This window comes from Myiozetetes cayanensis, unplaced genomic scaffold (genome assembly GCF_022539395.1).
Source record: "Myiozetetes cayanensis isolate MyiCay16 unplaced genomic scaffold, myiCay2020 scf1, whole genome shotgun sequence".
In the NCBI taxonomy this organism is placed as follows: domain Eukaryota; kingdom Metazoa; phylum Chordata; class Aves; order Passeriformes; family Tyrannidae; genus Myiozetetes; species Myiozetetes cayanensis.
The window spans coordinates 18970655-18998472 of record NW_026086604.1 but is presented as its reverse complement, the minus strand read 5'-3'; the positions used below and the strand labels follow the sequence as shown (position 1 = coordinate 18998472).

At 40.1% G+C, this 27818-nt stretch overlaps 1 protein-coding gene across 1 annotated transcript; it reads left to right on the top strand.

Annotated features, from left to right (window-relative positions):
- The first annotated feature begins 461 nt into the window (after positions 1–461).
- ATP6V1C1 (ATPase H+ transporting V1 subunit C1) lies at positions 462–20647 on the top strand. The gene is made up of 13 exons (XM_050313621.1): positions 462–552; positions 5185–5367; positions 7429–7496; positions 8587–8672; positions 9109–9203; positions 12775–12866; positions 13977–14075; positions 15409–15477; positions 16769–16861; positions 16950–17043; positions 17552–17649; positions 18821–18947; positions 20034–20647. The coding sequence occupies exons 2-13, from the start codon at positions 5236–5238 to the stop codon at positions 20127–20129; spliced, it is 1149 nt and encodes a 382-aa protein (XP_050169578.1). The 5' UTR covers positions 462–552; positions 5185–5235; the 3' UTR covers positions 20130–20647.
- Positions 20648–27818: the final 7171 nt, after the last annotated feature.

Genomic DNA, 27818 nt, shown 5'->3' with positions numbered 1-27818 from the left:
ACTCAGTGCCATGGTCCAGTTGACGTGGTGGTGTTTGGTCATAGCCTGGACTCGGTGATCTCAGAGGTCTTTTCCAACCTAATTGATTCTGTGGTTCTGTGATCTGAGGAAAATCTACTGACCGAAGCCAAGAACAAACACATTCTTTCAAACCCGACCATCTTTCTCTGCCATAAGGGCAGAATCGTAGAAGGCCTCCCTGACATCTGCCCTCCCACAGTGCACGGGGCCGCCCTCAGCCATACGCGGTTTTCACACGAATGCCCTCATCAGCCCCCTATTTATTTATCAGAAGGGAGTGGAGCCCGCCAGGCCCAGAGGCAGCCGTGCCCGGGGCTGGCCCAGCGCGGTGCGCAGCGCGGAACCCGCCGTGTCAGCGGGCCGGGATTCGAACCCGCGGCCGCCGCCGGTCCCTGCGCGGGCGCGTCCCAGCCCCGCCCCCGCCCCGCCCCCGCGCGCGCGGCGCTGCGGCGGCGTCAGCTGACCGCGGGTCACGTGACCCGCCGGCGGGTGTGCGGGCGGCGCGGCCGGGCCGGGAATGGGGCAGTGACGGTACCGGGGGGCTGGGAATGGGATGGGATATGGGATGTGGGATGTGGGGACAGGGCGGCGACGGGAACGGCAACGGGAACGGCGGGGTCGGAAATGGGAATGGGCAGGGGATGGGGTGGTGACGGTAAGGGGGCCGGCTCAGGCCGGGGATGGGGTAGTGACGGTAACGGCGGGGCGAGGCCGGGAGCGGGAGGGGAACGGGAAGGAGGGCAGGCCGGGTGCCTGCGCTGCCCCCAGCGGCTGTCGCGGCGCTCCAGCCTCCCCCGGCGCCGGGCCTGGCGCGAAGGGCAGCACCAGCCAAGGGCCGGGCCTGGGGCCGCCCGGCCGCGGCTCTGCGGGGCTTCCCCTCGGGCAGGGCCGGTGACAGCGCGGCCCGGGAGCACCGGCGGGGCCAGGGGAACGGACACCTGATCCCGCTGATCCTGGTCGGAGGCTCCGTGGGGAGCGAGGGCAGCGCCAGCGGGCCGCCCCAGATCGCCTCCGCACGGGCGGGGGGGGCTCCTCCTTGTGAAATCCTGAAATCTCCGCGGCTTCCTCGCTGTGCCCGCTCCTGTTTGTGAAACGCGGGGGCCGAGCGTCACAAGGGATTTCTGAGAGCGAGCTTCACCCTGGGATCTTAGCTGAGATGCTGTTTTGACATCACTATGTTTTTCCAGTTACACCACTGAAAAAGCTGTTGAGAGGTTTTATTTTAGATTGTAGTATACTGCGTGAAAGATTTTTCTTTGGAAGTCCATTTTTCCTAATAACGTAGGGATGAAGTAGTATAAATTATGGCTAGTAATGCAAAATACATTTTAAATAATATTTCAAACTTACTTCAGCCATTAGAGTAGTGAAGATTCAAAGCTAGGTACTTCGAGGAAAAGTTCAAGGAGTTTTCATCGCAAGCGTTTTGCGGACGAGTAGCGCTTATTTGACTAGTAGAACATCTTGCTGATGTGTTTATGTTATGAAGCCTCTTTGTAACTGCATGTGGAAGAACTGTTATACTTCAGAGTTACCTTATGGGTGTGTTTTTGAGAAAGTGTCAAGGTCAACTCCCCCGAGGGATGGTGCCCAGCTGTTGAATCTAAAATGATAAAAGAGCATTGTAATCAATTTCTTAAGCCCTTATAAGTCACAACTTGCGTTCTTTAATAGTACTGAATGAGACAGAGATAGGTCAGAGCATTGCTGGTCTTGCAAGGTTGAATTTATTTTTGGTTTTGAGATATGAAAGTTTTCATTGTTCAGTGTTAAAATAGTTCAATGACCTGTAGAATAGTAAATATCAAGATAGCTATCTCAGTGCTGTACATAAAGTTGGAATTCCAGAACCTGTCCCTGGAAGGCCTGAACTTTGGATCAGCATGGTCTGTAGAGAGATTCTTGTATAAACTTTGTTTCTCATTTCCCTGACTCTTTTTTCAGTTGTATAACAAACTCATTTTGCTGATGTTGGCCAGAAATTGTTTTCAGTGGCCTCTTGGAAGCAGTTGGCCCATTAATGGACAGCTTTACCCACATTCAGCAGAATTAGGACCGTGGTTTGTACTCAAAATATTTTAGTGTGGTAGGGTATGGAATGGACAATGTTCAGGAAAAAACCACCACCCCAAAAGCATCAGCTTGGTTATCTGTACTTGTACTATGGAATTGAATGTTTTAAAACTGAGAAATATATGTGCGGTGGGCAATTCCATTTATGTGTGGGGATATCCATTTGTGAATATTTCTAAAATTTCTAAACAAATGAAACAGCAAAAATAGCAAACAGCGGCAGTGGAACTGTGCTATGACATGTTCTGCTCAGTACATTGCAAAGTAATGACCAGTGCTGGTCACAGAGGTGCATGGTGTGAGCAACAGCTCACTTATCCATTCTTATAGCTTATTCCAGGTTTTATTTGAACATTTGGTGTTTCCTGCTTTATCCTGTGGCCCTCCTCTTTAAATTTCTTGACTTTCATTTTATACTGGGTCTGTATGTATTCTTTGTCCGACCAACATTTGTTTCTGTTTCTAACCATTCTGTAGCACTTCCCCTTTCTTCACTTCTTGTTTGGTATTCCCCATAGTTCTGATTTCAAGCCCTCTCACATAAAACAAACACTTAAAACTCTTCTACCAAGCTTTTTTTCCTTGTATGTATTTGATAATACCTCCATTGAGTAAGTACCTTGAATGGGAAATCATCTTCCTTCCCATGGCTATTAGAAATGGAGCAGAGCTTCAGGAAAACCAGTGACACAGAAATGGTGAGGAAGGGAAGTCCATTGGCTTAATGACTCCTGGGAGCTACAACTTTTACACCTGTGCCACATGACTTTAAACAGGAGAGAAGGACCCTGATTATTCAGTTGAACAATTCATTTTTGCCTCACATATTAAGGAATCATAAAATACTCTAATTCATTGGGGTGTTAGCATAAAAAAAATAGATTTGCTGCAAGTCTGTTAGGTGTTTGTAACTTCAGGGTTGTTTATGGTAGATTTGGAGTCATCATGTGAAGTCTGAACAGTTGGTCTTGGAAAGCTAACTTTAAAAGGTTGGGAAACTTTAACTTATAGAAAGCAATTTTTCTTTGCAATGGGTCTGTTAAATTTTATTTTTTTTTCCACAGGAAAAGACATATAGATTTTTAATGGTGAGCTGATTTTCCCAATCTGTAATGCAGGAAGTGAGACTGTGTCATTGTAAACATCTCTGGAAACTCTATACATATTCTTTAGAGGGTATTTATATTTGAGGAAAACACGAGAATGCAATGTTCCGTCTGTCTTACTGAGTAGGATTCTGGATTTCTGTGTTATGGCTCCTCTGTCTTTTACTTGGATATTTGCACATTGCTGCTGCCACCACCTAAACTAGTTGGTTTTTTTAATCAAACATTTATTCCAAAGCTTGTTCTAGTCTTAGTCTAGTTAAAATAGTTAAAAAACCCCATAATTTAAAGCTTAAGCACTTTGAGTGTGTGTGGATCAGCTGTAGTGGTGTCTCCCTGCCTAGGTGAAGTTTACTGTAAACTTGGCCGTGCCTTTTATGGGGCTAGAGTTCAGTGGAGTGTAGGAAAACCTCAAGTGCACCAAGTTTGGCATGTATTAAGGAAGATAATGCATCAAAGTAGTCTGAATAAGAGGAGATTTTGTTTTATTCCAAATAATGGATAATTAGCAGACACCCTGTTATGTGAGATAATCCACTTGGTGCTAAACAAAGAAACCCCATAGCATGGTGATAACTAATGTTGTGTGTGTCTGGTCTGGCAAATATTCGGACTTCTCAAAGATCTGTACCTGCCTTGGCATTGTCTGCATGTGGGATTGTAGCACAGATTGCTGTGCTGCTGCCTGGCAGTGCAGTGTCATGGAGTGTGTGGTATTAAGGACCTCAATAACTGGATGTCCTCGTCCCCTGCTGTAAACAAGGCCCCTTTGCTGAAGGGGGTGGCTGCTATAGCAGTGACAGGGTGTGCTTTGTGATAGTGATTTAATGGCTGGTAAACTTTCTTCAGCTTTAGGCTTCCTGAGTAGCCGAGCAAAAGAATCAGTGAACAGACCTTTCTTTAGCTCACCTGGAACTCCAGCGCCCTTGGTAACTTGTTGCCCCTCCAATGATTACACAGATGAAGGACCTATGTGTGATGTTTTGGGCAAAGTTTGCTACCAAATTCTAATTCTTAAAAATACAACATGTAATTTGCTCTCCCTCAGAAAGATTGAGTGCTGTAGTCTGTGCTCATGAAATGTAGGTTAATCTCCACTCATTCAAAGCTGCTACTGAAGACATTGCAGATATCTAAGTTTGACATTTAGATTCTGTCAAGGTACACTTTGAGTTTGTTCTTCACTCCCTTACTAAAAAAAAATCCAGCAACTGTCAACCAGCTACCTCTGTTTCTTAATCACAGAACATATATGCTCTTAACTTCTTGAGCTTGTCTGCAAAGTAACAACATCATTTGTGTTTAGTACCAACACTCTCTTGACTAATGCCAGTACACGTAACTTCATTGGTGGTCTGCATTGGCAACAGAGATATCAAGGCTAGAAAGTGTCCCCCTTTTTGTTGAAATTTTTAGCTGCCAGGAGAACCTTACTTGGATGAAAGAGTAAACTAAGTTTTGTTGCATTTAAGTAATGTTAGGTATTTACTTACTTTAAAACACTGTTCTAATCTGAAAAATTATTGGAAAATATATAATGTCAGAGCTGAAATTTGTTTGGTTTTTCCTTTTTTTTTTTTTCTCTCTGATGTGTTCAGAAACTGTTGTTGTACAGAAGCTGGAAAATACATGCAACTGTCAAAATATGATTTGGGTCCTGTTTTATTGGATTTATTTTCAGTTAGACTGTTTGCTTGTAATCTTTTTGTGAAAGTACAGTTGAAAGATGCTCATGTTGCAAACTCAGCCCACCTTAACTTGCAGCATGGGCAGTTTAAAAAGACTTTCCAACTGTGCAAATGTGATTGGGAAGATAGGAAAAAATGAATTTGAAACCACATGATACTCTTGGGTAAAATCTCTTAGAGTGACTGGAACTGCACTTTAGTAAGATGGAATGAGATATTTTTCTTCAGGCCAAGCTTTGAATGCTGCACTAATGGCAGATATTTTTTCTTCTCTCCCCTTGCTTCCCTTCAACTAGCGTCTTGCCTTTATCTTCAGAAGCAGAAAGCATCAAGATAAAGGCACAAAAATGACCGAGTTTTGGCTGATTTCTGCTCCTGGGGAAAAAACCTGTCAACAGACATGGGAGAAGCTACATGCAGCAACTACAAAACACAACAATCTTTCCACCAATTCAAAGTTCAACATTCCAGACTTGAAGGTGTGTAAACCCTGTGCGTGTGTTTGTTTTGCGTCATCTTTGTTTCTCTAGACTAGAACTGCAGATGAGGAGTAACTTGCAGACACTTTAGGGAGTACAGCTGACTGCTTTTGATGTTTATGTGTGGATCTCAAAAAATAATTGAGACAACAGTTACCTTTTTTCTGAACTTTTCTCACTCTGTGTGTTTTAAAGGGCCAGCAACCTGGGATCTTTCAGCTAATACAGCAGTTTTTCCAAGGATAGTAGTCTTGATCTTGTACTGCTAGCAGTTAGTTGGGGAAGAAAAATGGAAACCTGTGATCTGAGTATTGAGATGATAGTTTCATTTGACTGTTTTGTTTTGCTTTTTTCGGTTTTTTTCCTTCTGATTTGTCTGCTCCTTTTCTGTCTGAGATGCAGTGAAAAGGCTCAATTTAAAATACAGGGGTAATCAAACAGCTGCTGCCTTTTCTCTGTCCAGAAATAACATTTTTCTGTTAGAGTAGTGGTCATCTCTGGCTGAGCATTTCAGTGTGACCTACCAATGTGTTATGGAAAATGGGAAAAAAAAAAAGTTTAAATTATTCCTATGAGAAGCAAGTAGGAAGAAAATGTTAAAGCAGATTATTTTGGTTTAATACAATCATCAGGATATGGAAAAGTTATGAGCCAATATATTTGTTAAGAAAAGGTCTATCCTAACACCTGAATGTTTCTTGAACAAGAAGAATTGGGAGCTCAGTTTAGTGCAGTGAAAACTGATCAAAGCTTATAAAAATGAAGAGAAAAAAATGCCATTGATTTTTGTTTACAGAGTGGATCAAGTTCAGGTGGTGTGATGCCTTGTTACTGTCTCTGCTGAGGAACAAACCCAGGGCACAAAGTGCTTCAGCGTGTCTTTAAAGAGAATCTTCCAACTGCCTCAACTTCGGACTGTCCTGAGTTAGAACAGGGACTAAACAAATGTCTGTCTCATCCCAGGGGATCCTTGGCATAAGTCAGGATAGCTTTCAAACTGTAGGGTGCCTCCAGCACTTAGGGGAGTTGTCACTGAAAACTGATGGGGCCCATTAGGGCTAGAAACGATTGATTTTGCCTCTACTCTGCTTCCTGTAGAGCAGAAGCTGAATATAGCTTATATAAAGTTTGGCTTCTGTGGACCTGGTAAAACTGTTTGAGTGAGATCCTTTAGTTAAAACTCACTGAAACAGTGATTTAGTCTCCATTGAACAGCAGCCTTATTGCTTAAAGACTTACTTGTCCTGTGACTTGTGACTAGTCAAAACTTCCTTATTCTGCATGGGGCTTAGAAGAAGGTGGGGCATAGAACGTAATTTGGTTGTGATGTTTCTTAAGTAATTCTGCTCCTCTCTGCTTCAAGGCTAAAGAGAAAAGGAATAATGTGGATTTGAGTGGTCAAATGTATAGAAAATAGATGCTAGACTACAAATAATATTATAGCATCTTGGCTAGACAGAAGATTCACTTATACTCTGTAATATTTCAGAAAGAAATGCGTACTTATGTATATACTTGAAATTAGGTAAGAAAGTGTTTTCTGGAGGAGAAGGGAAGAAAGAGTGAAAGCCAGACAAGTCAGATGTTCTGTTACCCCAGATGCAAAAAGTCCAGATTCTTGTTGGTCTGACTGCTGCACTGCTCTGGTATCATCAGAGTTTTCAATGTCCTGGTTGCCTCCAGCACTGAGACTCCTGATTAGAGAAATTTCAGATTTGATCTAAAGTAGTAAATCAAATGCTGAAGCAAGTGCCTTGTGGGAAATGCAGCCAATTCATAATGTACACTTTGTTTTAACATGTTTTGGATAACTGGATTGCTGGACTAAAACTGTTCACCGAACTAGTGAGTTAATCTGATACTGTAGTGCTTTATGGGAGTATCTTGAGCAAATGAAACACAGTGTGACTTTGGTAAATTGACAAGTCTGAAGTCCTAGAATACAGCATTTCATGTAGTTCTGCAAAGCTTCCTTTTGGGAAGATTTAAGTTTTATTGTTATTTGGTTTTACCTCTTGTGTTTATATACAACTACTAATGCATTTTAATTTTTGCTTCTAGGTTGGCACATTGGATGTTTTGGTTGGTTTGTCAGATGAGCTGGCTAAACTGGATGCATTTGTCGAGAGGTAACTGTTTGTTTTGACTAGGATGCAAAATATTAATGATGTGATGGTTTGCTGAGTCCTAATAATAGACAGGTTATTTTCAGCATTTTTTGTTCCAGAGTGATCCTCTGCAGGCAGTCAGCAAGCTAAGATTTCAGAAAGCTAAGATGCTGGTTCTCCTAGTATTTGTGCTTGTAAAAAGGAAAATAATCTGAATTTCTTGTGTAATATGCATTGATGAAGGATGGTTGTCCCTGTGGTAGTGCTGTTGGGTTCTGGAGAATGGTTAAGAATTAAGTCTGGCAGGTGCAGGAAGTGATGGTATGAGAAAGTAAAAGCTTGTTCTTTTAGCAAGAGTACAATTTACAGACTTGGAGAAAGTATCACGTTATTTCCTAATCCACAGAAATGCTTAAACATCATTAATATTAAAATGCAAGACCTGTTAATTTTGAAGTAAGTACTGGCTCTTTGAAAATTATTTTGAGCAAAAATAACAATATTTCACATAACCAGAAGTTGTGGAGCCATCTTCTGTTTCAAGGAGAGAAGTCTTAAGTAGTTGTTTTTAAGTAGAAAAGGAAACTATTTAGCATGGCCCATGTGAGTAATGTTATGCATGGCTTTCCTAGTCAGGTAAGCAGGCCTTGAGTATCAGATTTCATTGTCAGAGTTGCCTTGTGTTTAATTTGGATTATTGATGACTTCTACCTCGCTGTCTATTTCTAGAAAGGGTTAGGGTTTTGAAAGTATTGCAGACTTCAGAAAAAGTTTGGATTTACATTTGAAGTCAACACCAGTGTGAGGGTGCTCACCTCACCTTGATGAGAACTGATGAGTTCTCAACAACAACCTTCTCAGCAACACTAGAGGAGGTTTTAAATAAAGTTGTGGAATATTTTTGAGAAGTTGGTCTCCTCCAGATACTGAGCCCAGATTGTGCTCTTGGAATCCTTGTATGTAAAACAATCATCGTTGTCCTTGTTTGACCCAATCACTTTTGATCCAACCTCAGGCAATTTAAAATCAGTTTCATGAATGGTATTTCTCAAATGGCATGTTTTGATTTGGTTTGGTTTTTCTTTACATACCTTTCTCTTTCATTTTTCAGTGTTGTGAAGAAAGTGGCACAGTATATGGCTGATGTTCTAGAAGACAGTAAAGATAAAGTTCAGGAGAATCTTCTGGCTAATGGAGGTAAAGTGTTAACCATGATTTGTGCATCCTAAAACTGCAGGTAGGGGCTTAGAGTAGTGTCTCTCATAAGTAGCTTTACAAAGCTGTGGCTTCAAGTGAGCCACATAATCACTGCTGCCCTTCTTGCCATCATAACCCTCCCTCCTCCAACCCATTTTTCTCACAGAGCAAAAAATAGTTGCTCCTGTCTGTAGTTCTCCATCCATCATTGAGTTGCTAGTAAATATAATTTAGGGTCTACAGAGGCGGAGAAACCAATATCTTGAAGGCAGAAGTCATGGATAACCTACAACTTGATTGTTTATTTTCAAATTTCTTAAGCAGCAAGGTCCACAAAGACTCTGTTACAGTTCTGTTCTGTTACAGCAATTCTACATGGAATATAATACCTCAGTCTTTTTATTATCTATCTTAACAAAGTTCTTTACAATTTTAGTTGACTTGGTCACCTATATAACAAGGTTCCAGTGGGATATGGCCAAATACCCAATCAAGCAATCCTTGAAGAATATTTCAGAAATTATTACAAAGGTAAGGTATTTGGTTTATGAAAATTTCCTATTTGAACTTGAGATATTTATGCACAAAACTTGCTACTCAAAGCTATTTGTCTGTTTTAGTCAGATAACAATAGTAATAAACCTTGTAGCAGTTAGTAACAAAAGACATACATCGGAGGGGGATAAGGTTTGGAGAGTGCTCCCTGAAAGCCATCATGCTGTCTTTGCTGATTTTTGTTTCCTAAGGTCACTGAGCTAACAAATAAATAGCTAGCAGATGATGTTGCTTACATTCAAATTTTGCTGTACTAGCAGGCTGTTTGTGTGATGTCCTCAAACCTGGTGGGCTATTAGTGAACCAGGGAACGTATTTACCTTCTGAAAGGCACTCAGTTGTGAGGGGAAAATTAAGCTTTCAATGTTAGATGTAAGAAAAGCTCATTTGAGAGTTGTCATGCATTTTCCTCATCTTTACCTCGGCAAAGTGTTTTGTACTTTAAAGGTTTCGTTTGGGTTGTACTTGCTATGAGCCTAGACAGGGCCCTCAGCAGTGACTGACTGTGTTCAAACAGTAAGCAGTTCTTGTTTTAATATCTTCACAGCCTTTTTTTTGTTTGTTTTGCTTTCCTGTTTTCTGTAATCTGCAGACTGGCTCTTGGAACTGTCTGTGTCACTAACTGGAAATACATAACCTGGAAAAAAAAAGTGGCTTCTTTGGGTACCTATTGAGATAGACTGGTGATGGATAAGTAGGGACTATAATTGGGGTTGGGATGGGCAGACTTGTGCTTTGCTATAACTGCAGATTCCTGAACCTATTAATTTATTTTATTTCCAGAGATTACAAAATCTTAATATATGGTACAAAGCTAATCGAGAATGCAACTAACACTTTTCATTTTTGATATTTTGTTTGGTACTATCACTGCATCTTGAATTTTTCCCACAAATTACACTCAGTTACTATTCCTGGAAAACATCTGCGGTGTGGCATTTTGTTGGAGGAAGACTGACTGTCTTATGGCTCTTGAGATTTGCACATTGAAAATATCTCACAGATATAATAATCTTAATATTTGACACTGCTTTAGTACATATTTACTGCAGAAGAAGAAGGTATCAAAAATGAAGCTTTGGTCTGTTTCCAGCTGTTATAGTACAGAGCTTGTTTCTGTAACAATTAAACTTTTCAAAAAAGTAAAAAGGACATGAAGGGACATGCCCTTTCTTGAAAATTATCAAGGATTCAGTGCATGTTATTCTGTGTCCTGGAGTTGACTAGATAAATAATCTGCTTGCAGCAAAGTTGTATACCAGAACCTGAACTTTAACTGTTTTCCATTCTTCATCTACATTAGGGACCTCATTGAATTATTAGGCAGGATATTGAATGCAGAGAAACAAGTCTGCTGCAGTTCAGCCTGAGTCATCCTGGGGAGGGTTTCCAGTCCTCTCATATTTAGCTGTACTTGTATTATGTAGGGACAGAGAAGGAAGATGACTGAAGAAGCTGCCTTATGTTCCTGTAGAAGTGACTCTACAAGGAGATCACGTTGTGGGACTTCAAGCAGTTTTGTCCTAAGACAGAGAGAGTCCTGACATAGTTGAGATCTTTACTTTGGCATGTGATTAACATGATGATGTAACAAAAATGGTAGAACTACATTAATTAAAATCCGTGAAGCCTTTTGACATGTTAATGTTAAACAATTTGAAAAACTTGTCAAGTCATGAGATTCTGTTTTTCCTGTATGGTTTATATCCTCACTCACTGTGGCAGCAGATTCTGATGTCTGCCAAAATGAGTAACGGCAATTGCAGAGGGGAGTTTGTCAGTTGAGTAAAAATTACAGCAGTGCTGAAAACATTTGAAATAAAATGAAATCTGCTGGAAATATCCATCAAGTTTTTTCAACTTTTTAAGTTCAGAAGTACCATGAACCCAGTCTCAATACTAAGTACTTCAGAGATGGCATCTGTGCCATGTGACAGCTGTCTTAGTCTAGTCATTCTTTGAATTTCAAAGTAGTCCTAAGACTGTTATGCAAGGAGACAACCTTGATAACCTTGGTGCCCCAGTCCAACGTTTTCAACAACCCAGGCATCCCCTGAAGTACAACAACTCAGTTGTATAGTTACAAGAGGACACTCGTGTATTGCCAACAACTATGTAAGTGATTTAAACATCTGGGTTTTCTATGTGTAGAAGCAGGCTCACTAAGTTAGACTGATACTTTCTTCAGCAATATCACGAGTCTGCCTCCTTTTGCAATGACCTTTGTGAGTTATTCACCAGTTCTACTCTCCAAAAGAAGTTTATATCGTTTCATTTGGTGATTTTACACAATTACATTTCCAAGAGCTCTGCTGAGACATTGAGGTTTGTGGTTCTACATTCTCCAACATTCAGTAGGAAGCAAAGCTGGTTGTTGTTTACAGTAAACTTGAGCCAGTGCAGCAGTAACAGGTTTTTGTCTAAGCAATCATCTTTTAAAAGACTACTGACTTTACAAATGAGAGCAACAAGAGTGTTGCCAATTAGGAAATGATGAATGGAATGGGTTTGTAATGGCAGTGTTTGGCATCGAGGGTTTTTGAGTTTTGTCATTAAGTAATGCGTAGTTAGACTGTTGTTGAAAGTCCTGATCCTTGGAAAAGGCAGAGGGGAAGGTTGTTGGTCTGGGAAAAAGTCCAAGTGCACCAAGGCACTACCTTAATAGCTTCTGATTAGTTGTACCAAAAAAAACCTGTTAGTGTTACTTCTTGTAGGTAAAATAGTTTTCATGAAGTTATGTGCCGTGTGTGACACCTGCTGAAATGTTCCACAAGCTTTGCTAAAGGTTATGTCAGTCAAAGAATTTAAATAGCCTGAAGTACTCATCTGTTTGAATCAATTTTGTTATTTCCAGAGTATTTTGTCTAAAGCATTGCTGTAGCTGTAATGGTGCAAGCTGTTAATGTGTTGCCAAATCAAACTACCAGAATGGTCAGGCTTTTGATGACTTTTTCCTGCTACAGACAAGCCAACTTAGTTGTTACCATAAACAAGGTCGCTATTTAACTAAGTGACCTTGCTTTTAAGAGATATTTATTTTGTGGAAACAAAATCATATCTGGATCTCCCAGGTGAAGTGTTTTATGCAAACAAAATGTTTTGTCAATGGCCTAAGTCCATGTAAAGGGAGAGTCCCTTGACTGTATTCAGAAACTTGTCCCTGGGAATTTCTACGTGCTTGTACCTCCATACCATAGTGTGGAGGCAGTGAAGCAGAAAGTAGGCAGCATTATTATGCCAGACCAACACTGTGCCACATTCTTTGTTACCCAACTGTTACTGAGTATCTTGATTTCAAATACTTCCTTGTACAGGGTACACACAGATACGCGTATGGTCGGCTGTTTAAGACGTACTAATTGCTTCATTTGTTTTGTGTTCTTCCACTTACTGCCAAGTTGCCTAGCTGGGAATGAATCATTTTTGGTAATCATGCTAATTTATCCTGGAGGATGGATTTGAGAAGGATGTCTTGCAGAAATGGCAAGCCAAACTTGAGTTCTCTTTTAGTTCTTTAGCCACTGTTCCTTTTCTTTTTATCTTTAAGGGAGTAAACCAGATTGACAATGATCTAAAAGCAAGAGCCTCGGCATACAATAATCTGAAAGGGAATCTTCAGAACTTGGAAAGAAAGAATGCGTAAGTTACTTTGTTTTTTGCTAATTTAGCACAGGAAAGTTATCTAAGCATGAGAACTTTAAAAAATGTAGAGTGATACAGGCTCTAAGCTTAATGTATTTTTGAGGTATTTATTGATCTTGAATAGCAGCTGTCATAAAAGAACATTTTTTACCAGCTGACTGATTGATATTAGCTTACTTGTGAATGAAAAGCAATTATGAAATCACAAAAGCGTATACAAATATTATAAATTGCTGGAGCTTTTGAGAGGAGCTTGCTGTTAGTGGTGTGTAACACTGCTCCTAAGTTGTCTCTCATCTAAACAAGGAAGTCCTACCTTCACTTCAGCTTATGTTTTAAGCATATTAATATTACTGGGTTTCTTCCCCCAGAATTAAGCAGCAGAGACAGCAGTTGTGTGCACGCAGATAACAAATTAAACAGGGACTGCGTGTTGTCTTGTCACGTACATGTGATGATTATCTGAAATACAGTTGAGGTGCAGTAGTTCTTCTGTGCAAATACGGTTGATTAATTTGCCCCAACCCTGCCATTACAGTTAATGGTACAGGCCTGCTGGCTGATTCAGAAACATGGCTCATACTAATGAGAGTGTGTGACAAGCTGTTTTAGGAGTGAGCCATAACTTCTGTGTTAAGCCATGGTAATTTGTGAGCTGAACCCTATTAAATCTGGGTATGTTCTTCGTCTTTTGTGAATATGAGGCAATAGGCTGCTCTGATTTTTTTATTGAGGTTCTGTATGTAGGTCTGTACTAGGTTACTCATAACTCTGAGGCTCCATATAGTAGAATTCACAATTCATGGTTTTAATGCTTCTTGTGGTTTTAAATAACTTTTAAAAAGAAAAGTTGGCTGCTTAAGTGTGTGAGGTATTCGGAATATGGAAATGACGCACAGCAGTGCAGCTCCTGATAAAAACTTTCAGTGACTTTGGACAGTGAGATATAAAATGCATGTAAGGGCATTTTGTTTGCTCTGCTAGTAGCAATTGGTTAGGTAAAATGTATTTTTGAAAATGTTATATTATCAAGCACTGGAAACTGTTATCCTGGCAAATTCAGTTCTTAAACATGTAGTTGTTCTGGCTCTCTTTGTTTCTCTGCAGGGGAAGCTTGCTAACCAGAAGTCTTGCTGATATTGTAAAGAAAGAGGACTTTGTACTCGATTCAGAATATTTGGTCACATTATTAGTGATTGTACCAAAGTAAGTTTATTGTTCATCTTAAGAGCAGAATAAAATAAGAATTCTAAATCAAATAATAGGTCTCACAACCCTATAATACTGTAAGAAATTGAATTTGTTTAGGGATGAGTGAACAAAAACATTCAGGTACTTAGTAGAGGCAAATGAGCCTGTGTGCCTGTATTCCTTTGTTCAGGAGAGCTCATCATAAGGAATGCTGAGTGCTCATGAATTTCTTGAAGAAACAGGAGATTAGACTTAAGTCTCTTATTTTTGCTGTGACTAGTCATGTTGCACTTATGAAAATAGTAAGTGCTGAGTAAAAACATGACCTGTTTTACGTTAGAAGGCTTAATAATTAAATTATCCTGGTTAGGACTATGTTAACTTTGACCATCTAGTGAGTGAAGTGAAGTCTTTACTGCTTTGCTCTGCATGTTTTCAGATTGCCAGAACACGGATTTTTTACTTACCTAAGTCTCTACCAGTGGAACCCTGCTTATGTCATGTCAAAGGCTTGCTGGGGGAACAGGTTGTTCCTGTTTGAAATGTTTAAATAACAGAAACCCCATCTTTTCCCCTGGCCAAGGAAAGTGATGATACAGATGCCCTCAAAACTCTTGTAAAATGAGAAAATGGAACTAGACTGTCTTTCTGGACTTGGAGCAAAAAGAGCTTCTGACTTCCAAAGAGCCCACTGGCTTTCTTTACCACATGAAGCAGTTGAGTCTGCCATATGTAATACTCTGGCGAAGGAAAAACAGTTTTTCAATTACTTCAACAGAAAACAGGTGTTTAGTATATCTCAGCTGTTATTTTTCTTTGAAATGGAAATTTTTTGGTTTTTGGTGTTGAAAGGATGGAACCTCTTCACCACCACCTCCAGAAAGGCAGGGCTTCCAAAATTCTCAGCCCTTCAGGCAGGTACAGGACCATGGGGAGCCTGTTTGTAATTGTGGAAAAAGTAGTCCTATTAATAACTCAGAAGAGGAAAGTTGCATAAGGAGTTTGTGATCAACCTTGACAGTTAAGTCCATTTGGTGCTCTGAGATCTGTACTTAATTATGACTGGTCTAATTTCATAGTTCTTTCATTTCAAAAATGTCACACTTTAAGTTTACGTGAAGACTGAAAATGTATTACTTTTGCTACCATTTTAGTTTATTTATCTGTGATTATAAAAACAACAAGAGGAGTACTGTCTCTGATGTCCAGAGTATTTGTGACAACCTACATCTCAGTTGGAAGATGTGATGATTAAATGCTTTTAACCCTTTTAAAAACACTTGATCTTTTTATCTCAGATTTCTTACTGCAGTGCTAGAAGTCTAACCATAACCTGTGTATTCTCTAGGGTAAATTACAATGACTGGGTTAAGCAGTATGAAACTCTAGCAGAGATGGTTGTACCACGTTCCAGCAAGTAAGTCTTTAAATGCTAAGTCTCATATTTGTGTGTGCTGTGTTTTCTTTATCTGGAGTGACTTTGAATTTTAAAGATTGGTGAAAAACTTGTCAAAATGTGTTTATTGATCAAGCCGGATTGTGTTGTAATTGTGGAGAAATTCAAATCACTTCTAACTGTAGGGTTAACAAAGTTATCAAACTTAACTTATGTGGGAAGACTAAGAGAATTGATTCATTTGTTTCTGGTCAGGCATATTCAGCTTCAAAATGGGGCATTGTGGGGATTAGCAACAAGTACTGGCTGCTGGCCTGTACATTTTATGTCTATATTCGGAGGAACTTGAAACAAGTTACAGATACTCTTTGAAAGCTGCTAAAGAATGAAGAACTGGAAGTGTAAATGGTTTTCTTGTGTGCAAAGAAAGGTAACTTGCCTCTTTATATCCTTGGTACCAAGCTAGTGCTTGGTGTCTGTGATGGGCAAATTTGATAACACTGTTAAACCACTTTAGCAATCTTGTAACCACATTGAAAATAAAGCCAGTGTGTAGAACAAAGCATTGATGTGGTTAATTTTAACTGACAGACTGAGGTTTTGGTCAGACAGATCTGAAATTACCAGCTCTGTGCCAGTTACAAAATCTGAACTTGCTCTTGATGACTTCACATTTGAGTTACATCAGTTTAAACCTAGTGGGAGATCTGCTAATGATTCTTACGTAATTACTGGGAAACCATAATCTAGGGGTAGCTTAAGAAAAGGCTACTAATTAAACTACTGGGGAACAGTCTAAATATCTTCAAGCTTTTTTCCTAAGCTGAAACCTCAAAATAAGCAATATTATTTTGAATTATAAAATAGTAAATCTACAGGCTAAGAAACACTTTCTCTCACCAACCTATATTTTTTAATTTGTGTACTTTTCTATTTTAAATCCATTTAATTTTTCTTTAAAATACATATTTCTAATAAATCCCTAGTCCAAGGTTTTCAGTACTAAGCCAGCTTCAGTTTCTTCTTTTGTAAAATGATTTTTAATTTGAACAAGTATCATATGAAGAGTTTCTGAGTGGTGAAATCTCTGAACGTGAATTATTAGCTGCCATCCTTTACAAAGGTAGTAATTAAGAGCAGTTGGTTACTTTCTCTATAAGGTGTTTATTTCAGGAACTAAATCCTGCAAGATTACCTACATTTATGTTCTTGCCTTGTAGCAATAAAGTACAACTTATGCTACTGTGTGTCAGATCTGTGCTGACTCGAACCTTATTAATTCTGACACTTGGTTTGTTTTTTTCCTATGTAGTGTACTCTTTGAGGACCAAGACAGTTACCTTTGTAATGTCACCTTGTTCAGGAAGGCAGTGGATGACTTCAAGCACAAAGCCAGAGAATATAAGTAAGGCTTATTTTGTGTGTGTTCCGTCTCTCAGGCTTTGAAGGATCTCTAGATAGCCACTTCTGATTTTATTCACTTCCAAACGCAGATTTTTGGTCCGTGACTTCCAGTATAATGAAGAAGAGATGAAAGCTGATAAAGAGGAAATGAATAGACTGTCAACTGACAAGAAGAAACAGTTTGTAAGTCTTTATAGACTAGTCATTATAGAAATGTGAGACATCTAAGACTTGTTATTGTTACATAAAAATTTCATGAACTTGTGATTCTGAGAAAACATTGCAAGGATGACATGCTGTATCCAGCCTGCCACCCAGCTAATGTGCTCTGGGATAAGTGAGTGTAAGTGCTCCTCACTGCATTGAACCAAGGGCTGGCATCACAGCTGATAATATATGTTAACTTTGAAAACAGATAATTATTTGAATGACATAGTCAGATATTACTAAAATGATCTTTAATACAGTTAGCTCATGAGAGCTGAGATGGTGAAATTAAGTGACAATGGGAAGTGTCATTAAATTTCTCTTTACTTAGTATCAAACTCCCTTGAGCCATTATGTCTGTAGTGTGCTCTGCCTTAGACTTGTCTTTATTCTCATGGTACAGATATTGAGTAGCTGCTCAAACATGGATAATTTTCTGATGTTTGAATAGCCTAATTGTATTTTTTCTTCTTCTCTTTCACAGGGGCCTCTGGTTCGGTGGCTGAAAGTGAATTTCAGCGAAGCTTTCATCGCATGGATCCATGTGAAAGCATTACGAGTTTTTGTTGAATCTGTTTTAAGGTAATGAGGCAGATTTGAACAGTGCTTTTCTTCCTAGGCTTTGTAAGACTTTACGTTTGGCTTGGGTTTACCAGGCTGAGGTGTGTGAATGCTGCTTTTCTGGGAAGGAGGAAGCAAGAAGTAGGGCAGTAAGAACAGCTGATGGCAATACTCTTGTTGCCAGCTGTGGAATGTTTAAGGTAGGTAACAGTGTGTCTTGTGCTGTGGGTAGTCTTTCCAGTAGTGCTTTAGGAGTTACACGTGCTCTGTAAGTAGCAGGAAGGCGTATTTGCTGGTTTCTAGCTTACTTTATGAGCTCCTTGTAACAAGAGCCAACTGAGAGTATATCAAAGTAAGAAGTATTTGGGCTTAGAGTAATATAGTTTGACATCATGAAATATATGATTTTTCTTGAAAACATGGTTTTCTAAGAATTTTGTAGTTTAAACTTTTCAGTATTAAGCCACTCAGTTTTCTAACTGTAATTTTTCTCTGCTTTTTTTCTTCACACCTATTTCCAAGTGTATTACTACTACTTAAGAACAGCTGTAGTTGTTCTGCAGAAGGAAGTACCTTGATTTTTTTTTTTTTATTTTTAAAGTTGAAAGGGCTCCTGCCTTAGTCAGGAAAGGGAAAGGTGTTTGTAGCCTTTTTGATAAGTTGTAAGGAGACAACCAGAGGATAAAAAGAAAACAAATCACATTAACTTTCATTCTAGTCCACTAGATAGCTGCTATGGGCTTATTTTGAAGATAAAACTTGAGTAAGGAAGAAAGCTGAACTTGATTGGAATGTTGGCAAATGTTTCAAGCCCTCTAAAAAGGAGGGTTGAGTAGAGACTGGATTCTCCACCAAGTGCATAAGCAAAGTCTTGCAACTAAACTAACTGGAGTGTTCAAAACTTAGTCTGAGAGTTCAGGTAACTTTGAGAATTGTACTAAGTACTCAAAGATTTTAAATTATTTTAAAATCATTTAGACTTCTGTTTTATTGTTTTCAACATGAAGAAAGAATTTCTACTTTGAAGACACCTTATGAATTGTAGAAACAGAATGGTTTTGCAGAAATGGAAATGATCAGAATTTTCTCTTCAGCGATAGGATTCTTTCTCAAAATAAAATCAAATTTTGCTTTGAAATACAAAAGAAGGTTTATTTCAGCATTTTTATCGTTTTCTACTTGACTTTGTCAGGTATGGTTTGCCAGTTAACTTCCAGGCAATGCTGCTTCAGCCTAATAAGAAAACAATGAAGAAACTGAGGGAGGTTTTGTATGACTTGTACAAACACCTTGACAGCAGTGCAGCAGCTATCATTGATGTAAGTATTTTTATGACTGCCACTCCCCTTCAATATTAGTTTTAATCTGTTTAAATGGAATAAGAAGTCTTGGCTTTCCTCTCCATATTCTCCATTCCCTCACAGAATAGAGAATAATGTCTCCTTATAAAAAATGTCTCTTCTATTTTACATTTTTGCAGTGATATTTAAAGTTGCAACCACTGCATTTGATTACCTGTCTGTTTTAAAAGTCTCATGTAATTTCTTCTTACTGTATTCTTTCCTACTGCCAACGGACTGCAAACATGTCCTCAAAGAATTCAAACTAAGTCACCTCTGATCTCAAACTAGGCTTAAGGAACTTGAACATGCTTTGTATCTTTTTTGAGCCCAGAGGAATGCATAAATTGCCCACAGTCTGTGACAACAGTGGCCTTAGTACCAAAACTTTTTTTGGTTTGCATTGCTGTCTTTGTTTTTGAGTTAACATAGTTGTCCTTCTCTGCTGAAGGAGGCTGAGTCGATGTCAAAATGGACTCAGCCTTTCCATCTGTAGAGGTCTCATTTTCACATTTAAAACTGGTTTGCTGGGAGGCTTATTCTACTAATTTATTTTGAATTGAAAAGCAGTGATTTTTATAGTTAAAGATGAAATAAATATATATACCACACCAGGAGTTTAGCTGGATTAAAGAAGATTAGAAATAATCTTAACGTTATATTGAATGTAATGTTTCTGTGGAGTATCTCCAGGCCTTTTTGGGGAACAAGGATGTGAGACAATTCAGGTGAAAATTAAAGGTGCTGAACTTTATGTAACTTCCTAGATCATTCAGCACCCTTATAACATTCTTATCAGAAACTGACAGTGTTTAGATGTAGTAAAGTGTGGGTTTACTATAGCAACGGATGTGAAACATTGATACAGAACTATTTAGAGTTTGAAAAAGCACTTGAACAACAGTATTTTTCACAATTAAATACATTTGTCAAAGCTCTAAACTATCTGTTGTTAAACAGTTCCTTGATTGTGAAAATTTAAACTTGAAATATGAATATTTCATCTGCTTCTGAACAGGAGTCTGAATTGTAAGAGTATAAATGGTTTCAAAACTTTGTTTGCAGGCAACTATGGATATTCCTGGCTTAAACCTCAGTCAACAGGAGTACTACCCATATGTGTACTACAAGATCGACTGTAACTTGCTGGAATTCAAGTAAAAGTTCCCTAACATGACAATCTTCTCAGTGTCGGTGTTAACAAACAGAAGTGAGGTTAAAGTACAGTAATACTTTTAACACTATACTAATCATATGCTTGCTTCTTATGTTAGGTGAATTTAACACACTGTGGTCCATCTCTAGACATTTTCTTTTTCAAGAACAGTGTAGGTAATCAACTTTTAATCGACTATGTCTGTAAATGTATATTGAGAGAATTGAAGTATTTATAAACAGAGTGATTTATTTAAGGAAAAGCTTATCCCTCTTTCATATGGTGGTCTGTGTTAATTCAATTTACCATTGTTTATAAAAAAAACTTGTTTACAGAAGAATAGTGTAAATGTTCATGGCCATTTTGTTCATTTGATTTAGTATGTACAACTGTGTTAACGTTGTTGAACTGTGATGTAAAGTATGTAAAATTGGTATGAAACTGTGCTTTCTGAATGGTTTAAAATTACAATTGGTGCACTGTAAACACAGGAAAAAATAAACATACCTGTGCAAAAGTGTCACTTTCTTGTACCTCATATAACTGCAGGTACCTGTGTCTAAACTGAAGCAATGTACTAAGTCTTAACCAGTGTTGCATCCTGCATGCATCTCGTACAGAAATGCAATTGGCTTCAGCACAAATACTTTTAAGAGATGCAGGAATTTACTTTGCTTTGTGCAGAAATGCTCAGGTGTGTTGTTTGGCCACCGAATGTATGTATGAATGTTTGTCATGTTTATGTCTTTGTGACTCTAAAGAAAAGATGTGAGACAGTTATTGGGAAGATGGTGGTAAGCTGGGTTTCCGGCAAGCTAGGCTGAACTGGGATTTTTTGATAATTCTTTGTTCTTTTCAATCAGTTGAGGCTTGAGACTACTTTATGGTTTTGAATACTGGACTGTTAAATGTCCCTTTTTTTTTGCAACATCTGTCCTACCACATAGGCAATATGACGGCTTCCTTTTAATGTGTATAGAGAGGGGTTGTTTAGTAGCAGCTGTTACAAGTATTCTACCTATATGAGTAGCTAAATATGCATTTAAAACTGCAGTACTGTTTAAAACTGACTTGAATCAAGAGTTAGACTGGAGGAACACTGATTTGTCCAAATTAGCATTTGAAGTACTGTAACAACTGTATTTTTTTCCTGTTTAGTCCCCTGACTGAAAATATCAGTGCTGGGGCTCTAAGCAGTATAGAGGTTTTAGCTGTGGAATCTATAATCATAACCTGTTTCTCTAATCATAGGAGGAATCAGGCTAAACTGTTGTCTCTGTTCTTCAGCTTAGTTCCCTTTTGATTTTGTTTTCAAAGCCTTCTTACAAGCAAGTGCAGGCAAAGGCTTAGGTCTCCAGCAAACACTGTATGAACTGCTTTGCTGGGTACTTGGCTGTGATCAGGATAACTGGTGGCTGCTCAGTCAGCCCTCAGTGCTTCTGAAAGGAGTGGAAGTGAAGTGCAAGTGAACAGGAGAATGACACCACCATCCAAGGTGAGGGTAACAGTCAATGTGCTAAACACAAAGGGAAGCGGGAATGCTGGAGAAATGGGCTGACAGGCACTGTGTGGGCTTCAGCCAAGAGAATTGCCAAGTCCAGCGCTGGGGGAGGAATAACCCTCATGCCCCAGTACATGCTGGGGGCTGACTAGCCAGGAAGCAACACTGCAGAGAAGGAGCCGGGACTGCTTGTGGGAAACTAGTGCTTGTGGCAAAGGCCAGCTGTCTCCTGGGATGCTGTTGGTCAGAGGGTAGCCAACCTTCCCCAGTACTGGGCACTTGTAAAGTCACATCTGGGCTCTGTAGTACAAGAAGTGGAGTACCATAATGGAGAAACTCCAGTGGAAGCTACACAAGCTTGTCAGGGGGCTGGAGCATGTGACACTGGTTGGGAAAATCACGTCTCTTCATTCTGGGGAAGAGACAGAGAAAGCAAAGAACAGATTTTACTGGTATTTACAACTGTCTGAGCAGAGGGTGCAGAGAAGATGGAGCCTTCTGAGGTGCCTGAGCACTTCTCAGAAGTACATGGCAATAAGAGGAGAGGCAAAGGATGCAAGTCTGAATGTGGGAAATTCTCACTGGAGGCCATGGTGGGTTTACCTTGGCTGGTGACAGATACCCACCAGCTGCTGTCTCAGTACCACTGTACTATACTGTACTGTGAGCAGGAGAGAAAACGAGGTGAAAAAGCTCATAAAGACATGGAGATTGCTTACCAGTTACCATCACAGGCACAACAGACTTGACTTGGGAAAGATTTAGTTTGTTGCCAGTTACAGTAGATTTGGATGATGAGAAGCAGACAAAAAGTAAAATATCTCCATTCTTCTTTTCTGAGACTTCACTCCTTTATCCCTAACCTCTGTCCTTCTGCCCAGCAGCACAGAGGGATGGGGGGGGGTTATGGTTGTTTCAACGCAGTTCTTCTCTGCTTCACCTTCCTCATCACTCTTTTTCCCTGCTCAAGCAAGGCTCCTTCCACAGGCTGCAGTCCTTCAGAGTAAGCCTAGTCTAGCACAGGTCCTCTGTGGGCCATGTTTCTTTCAGGCCACGTCCACCTGGTCTGATTTGGGTCTTCCAGAGGCTACAGTGTGGATATGTGCTCTGGCATGGACCTCTCCAAAGGCTGCAGGGAAATACCTACAGTGCATTTCCTGGCAGTGATCTATCTAGACTGGAGTTACCTGTGGCTGAGCAGACTTAGAATTGCTGTTTGCGTGGAAGGGAGCAGTGTAGAGTGTTAATGACCAGCCACAGAAGAGCTGATGTCTGATACCATTAGGCCTTCCTAGTGTTGAAGAGAGATACTTTGGATACAGGGGCTGGGAGCTAATCTGTGTTAGATTTGATATACAGGGAAAGGCTAGAAACAAAACCTCCTCTTTTTATCGTTTGTTATATTTCTGTGGTTCTTCAAAGATTTCTGGCAAGTGGAACAAGGTTAAAACTGTGTAGACATGGAAAATTTTCATTTTGTTTCTGAGAAGGTTGCCAGGTGATTAAGTTAGAGAGTGATTTGTGGAAGAAATGAAAAATGTAGTATACTCTGGAATGTGAGCAGTATGGGAATTTTATTTTTCTTATAAGAAGTAATAACAGATGATTTATGTCTTAATAGGAAAAGCAGACATAACTGGATTGTCACAATTTACATGTCTGTAGTCAAAGTCTGAGAAGGGAAGGCAGCTGCTGCACAGCAGAAGTATCTAAAATAGCAATGTACTAGTATTTTAGTAAATTTAATATAGATCTTGAAATGCTGCTGAGGGATGCAATTTGAAAGCTGACAAATAACATTTAATAGTAAAATTATGTGAGCAAGCAATACCTGCAGTGGGTTCCAGGATCACCAGGACTGGGGAGAAAAAGGAGCAGAGAGCTGGGCAGAAGCAGAGGAATGTGCTGGTTAGGGGCTTGTAGAAGGGGCTGTTAAACAGACCTAGTAACTCATTACTGAACAGGAAGGGGCACAGGGGAGCATCACCATAGCTGAGATCAGACAGGAGAGGATTCCAGTGAACTTAAGGAAAATGAACCACCACAGACTTGTTGGAAGAAGACAAACATCGCTCTAAGAAGGGCAAGAAGAGTATCTGGGGAAGTACTGTCTGGGCAGCCTGACCTTGATCCCAGGGAAGGATCAAGGAGCAAACTATTAATGACAGGAAGGTGATTAAGGGTAGTCAGTGTGGATTTGTGCCTTACCAACCTGATAGCCTTCTACAATGAGAGGACTAGAGCAGTGGATGAGAGGGGAGCAGTGGGTGGTTGTTTACCTTGGCTCCAGTGAGGTCCTTGATGCTGTCTCCTGTAACATCATGGACATACTGATGGAGTACAGACTGGGTAAATGTACAGTGAGGTGGACTGGAAAGCAGGCGAATTACTGAACTCCAAGGCTTGTAATCAGTGGCACAAAATCCACCCAGAGGCCCAGGGTAGTGGGGTACCCCAGGGGTCAGTACTGAGGCCAGTATTTGTTAGCATTTTTATTAATGGCTTGGATGGTGGGAAGAATGCAACTTCACCAAGTTTGCTGGTGGTACAAAACTGGGAGGAATGGCTCGTATGCCAAATGGTCCCTGGTCAGAGGCCCTCGATACACTGCAGAAGTGGGGACAGAGGAACCTCATGAAGTTCAACAGAGGGAAATGTGAAGTCCTGCATATGGGGAAGAATAACCCCACATACCAGTACAAACTGGTGGCCAACTACCTGGGAAGCAGTTTTGCAAGAAAAGGACCCAAGGACTCCTTTTGGAAATGTTGAGCACAAGGCAGCAATGTGCCCTTGCAGCAGTGACAGCCTTGGGAAGAACATTGCCAGTGAGTTGAGGAGGGTGCTCGGGCTCCTCAACTCGGCACTAATGAGAGATGTCACAGCTTGGCAGTAGTTGAGATTGGCAGGCACCACTGAAGATTATGTAGTCCCCCCTGTTCAAGCAAGGTCAGGTAGAACAGATTGCTCTGGACTGTGTCCAGTAAGGTGTTGAAAATCTCCAAGGCTGCCCCTCTCTGGGCAACCTTCTCTGGTGTTCAAACACCCAAGTATTAAAACCGTGTTATGTTTATACAGGACATGATGTGTCTCGGTTTGTGCTCATTGGGCACCACTGAGAAGCCAGGCTCCCTCTTTACACCCTCCCAGCAGTTATTCATAAACACTGATAAGATGCTCCTAATTATTTTCTTGAGCAGAGGGTGGTGAGTGCCCCTGCAGTATACAAACACCTGCTTCTGGGTCTGCTTTTGTTGGAAGGAATATGGCTATTAGATGGGGCAATTCACAGTGACCAGCAGATGTGGGATCTTTGCTTTGTTTTTTTTTTTTCTTTGTTTTTAATATATAATAACATTTTTAAATGCTCAGTACTTAAACCTCTGTGTTAATTCAGTTTTCATAAATACACTAATTATTTTGAAAGTTTTCTGGAAGAAAGATGTACCTATGATCTACTGAATTATTAGGTACAGAAAACCTTGCATGCAGTGACTGATTTCTGAGCAGAAGTGTTTAGAAAGTAACTTCTTCATAGACACCTTTTATTTTAATTGTGGTTTTCTGGCAGAATTCCCACTGCAGAAGGGATGTTTGAATTCTGCTCTATCACTTAATGTCAACAACTGCAGTGTTTGTCTTCCGCCCAACCAGGACTGGATTCTTAGAGTGAAAGACCCTAATATTTGCCAGCAGCTTAGTGTTTGTCTCCAGGCAGACAGTGTATAGTTTATCTTATTCTGACTTAAATATCCTTAAGAACACAATTGGTGAGATGAGTCATAAGCAAATGGCATCACGCTTCACTTCATGGGGATAGGATCCATGCCTGGGATCTTCTCACACTTCTTCAGTTTAAACAAATGAACTCCATCAGCTCTCTGTACTGTGGCACTAACGGCAAGAATCTAAATCACGAAAGCTTCCTCTTGCAAAGGTCTGGGCGTTGTGTTTCACCAAGAAGCTCACTTTCTATAGTAAGTGAGCCATAAACAGATCATTGCAGTGCTGTATTTCCCTCAGAGACTTGTGTGAGGTGCTGGTGGGACCTGGGAAGCTGTGGCTCTGTGGGTACTTTTAGAGAGTCCTGCATTAGACAGAGCCAACGGGAAAACTACGGGCCTATATTTGGCAAAAGTAGATGCTGGAGAGCCAGGTTTGAGCAGACAACAGCACTTTTGTGTTAAAGAGTTATAAAAAGCAGTGTGAGCATGCACACTGTTGTGCACACGCCTGTTTTTGGCTCCTGTATCTATTCTTAAAATGTGGTGGTCTTAGCTTTTGTCCTCTGTAGGCTTATCAAGGACCTCTCCTTTTTTTACAGTCGGTCTGGGTCTGTGCTCTCTGATGAATTGTTGTGGTTGAATCATCTGAAATGAAATCTGTATTTTTCACCTCTAGAGAGCGACCTTGGGCTGCTCTCGAGTAACTGCCAGGGTAAAGCTCTCACGAAGCTTTTGCTGAATGATTTGAGTTTGAATTGAAGTGTTTGATCATTGAATGATCTCTTGGTCTCGTAGTACCAAGGAAATTCTTAATATTGTCCATAATTATTATGCTTTGCTCCCCTGTATGTCCTAGACATTCATGTGATGCCAGGCACATATCCAACCTTTCACTGAGGAGCCTGAAGAGATTGGCGTGTCCCAACAGTAGAATTTTATATGTCTAATGTAAGGTCTGTTATGGGATTTCAGTATTTTAAAAGTGGGTTCTTTGACTACACTCTTTACTATTTCTGTTGATATTAGCAAATATTATGAATGAAGGAATTTGAGGGATCACATGCATTGTCCATCAAAGCAAAAGTCCCCAGCTTTCAACCTTCTGTACCATCTCCTTTTGCAATGTACAACCCTGCTTCAAACCCATGGCAACAAAGGGAAAAGACGGAGTGATCCTGCAGCTGAAGGCTGTAGAACTTTGATGCAGGACCTTTTAATCTGTCTCTTTTTAAATAGATTTATGAATTTTTTGATGTGTGAAAATATTCCTGTAGTTCCTGAGCTGCCAAGTTTTCTTTCCATCACAAACTTCGATTTTAAGTCAAATATTAAAATCTAAGGCTTTGATATCTTCTAGCAGAACTTGGCAGAAGCCTGTCAGACTCTTCAGGAGGAATTCCAGGAACAGAGGCACTGTGGAAATCATTACACAGTTACTTTTATTTTTGCATGTCTGTTTTGCTATTCTCTACCTTACGCCAGCAACAGTACCAGGCCAAGACAGATCCACCACCTGGTCCAGCTGAAATCCACCTGTTTTCCCATGTGCTGGTTGCCTCCTTTGGCTAAGAGAAAACAGAAGAACTGTTTTCAGACGGACTTCACCTGTAAACATAATGGAGAAAGCAACTGTAAGAACAAGTGTCCCTCTGGGTCACATGGAACACTCTCACTTGGTAAGGTAAGGACACACTTTCCACACCAAGGCAGCGCCTTAGCCCTGCTTGCTTCCCAGTCTGCTCTATCGTGTCACCCTGGCTAAACACTCTGTTGAAGGTCACTGCATACTCCTTACTGAACCTCTTAGTTCTGTCCTGCAACTCCAACTTTCTGTCTTCCCCTTGCTTACTCTGCTTACTCTCTTTTACATTCTTCCATTCCTCCCTTCCCTTGTTTCTCTTGGATTTGTAAACTGCCACGCTACCAGAGGCTGCAGTTTTTAATGGTTTCATGTTGCTAAGTGATATTCTTCCTGTCCTCTCAACAGCCTGGTTTTTTTAGAAGTATTCAGTGTCTGCAATCCCCACTTGGTTGCCCTGAATTCAGATGCATCCTTGTCTTTATCTCTCACAGCTAAACAGCAGCTTAACTTGCCCCATTCACCCCTGTGAAAGCTTGTAGTCATTAGTAAAACTATTTCTTGGAGAATACTGTTTCAAACTGGTAACATTTCACAATGGACTTATTGATTGTACTTTGAGTGTTTTCACAAGAGATTTGCTCGTAATCTGCTCGTAAGGGCTCACCGGACATGGCTTGAGGCCCATCATGCTGCAGCAATAATCAATGCTCCAAAGCATCATAAGGCAAAGGACTGGCTGACCAATTATTTGGTCAATCTACTTATTATACTCTATTGCTTAAGGGTCTGGAAAAATTAAATTATATAGGGATTTTAATTTACCAGTGCTACAGCAAATGTTTGAAGAAGCAAGATGAAAAGACAAAGTTTTCACCAGCTATTGAAG

Coding starts and splice junctions, on each gene's coding strand:
- ATP6V1C1 (XM_050313621.1), top strand. CDS start 5,236: ATGACCGAGTTTTGGCTGATTTCTGCTCCTGGGGAAAAAACCTGTCAA. Junction 17,044..17,551: donor CTGACAAGAAGAAACAGTTT/GTAAGTCTTTAT, acceptor TCTCTTTCACAG/GGGCCTCTGGTTCGGTGGCT. Junction 17,650..18,820: donor TTTGTTGAATCTGTTTTAAG/GTAATGAGGCAG, acceptor TGACTTTGTCAG/GTATGGTTTGCCAGTTAACT.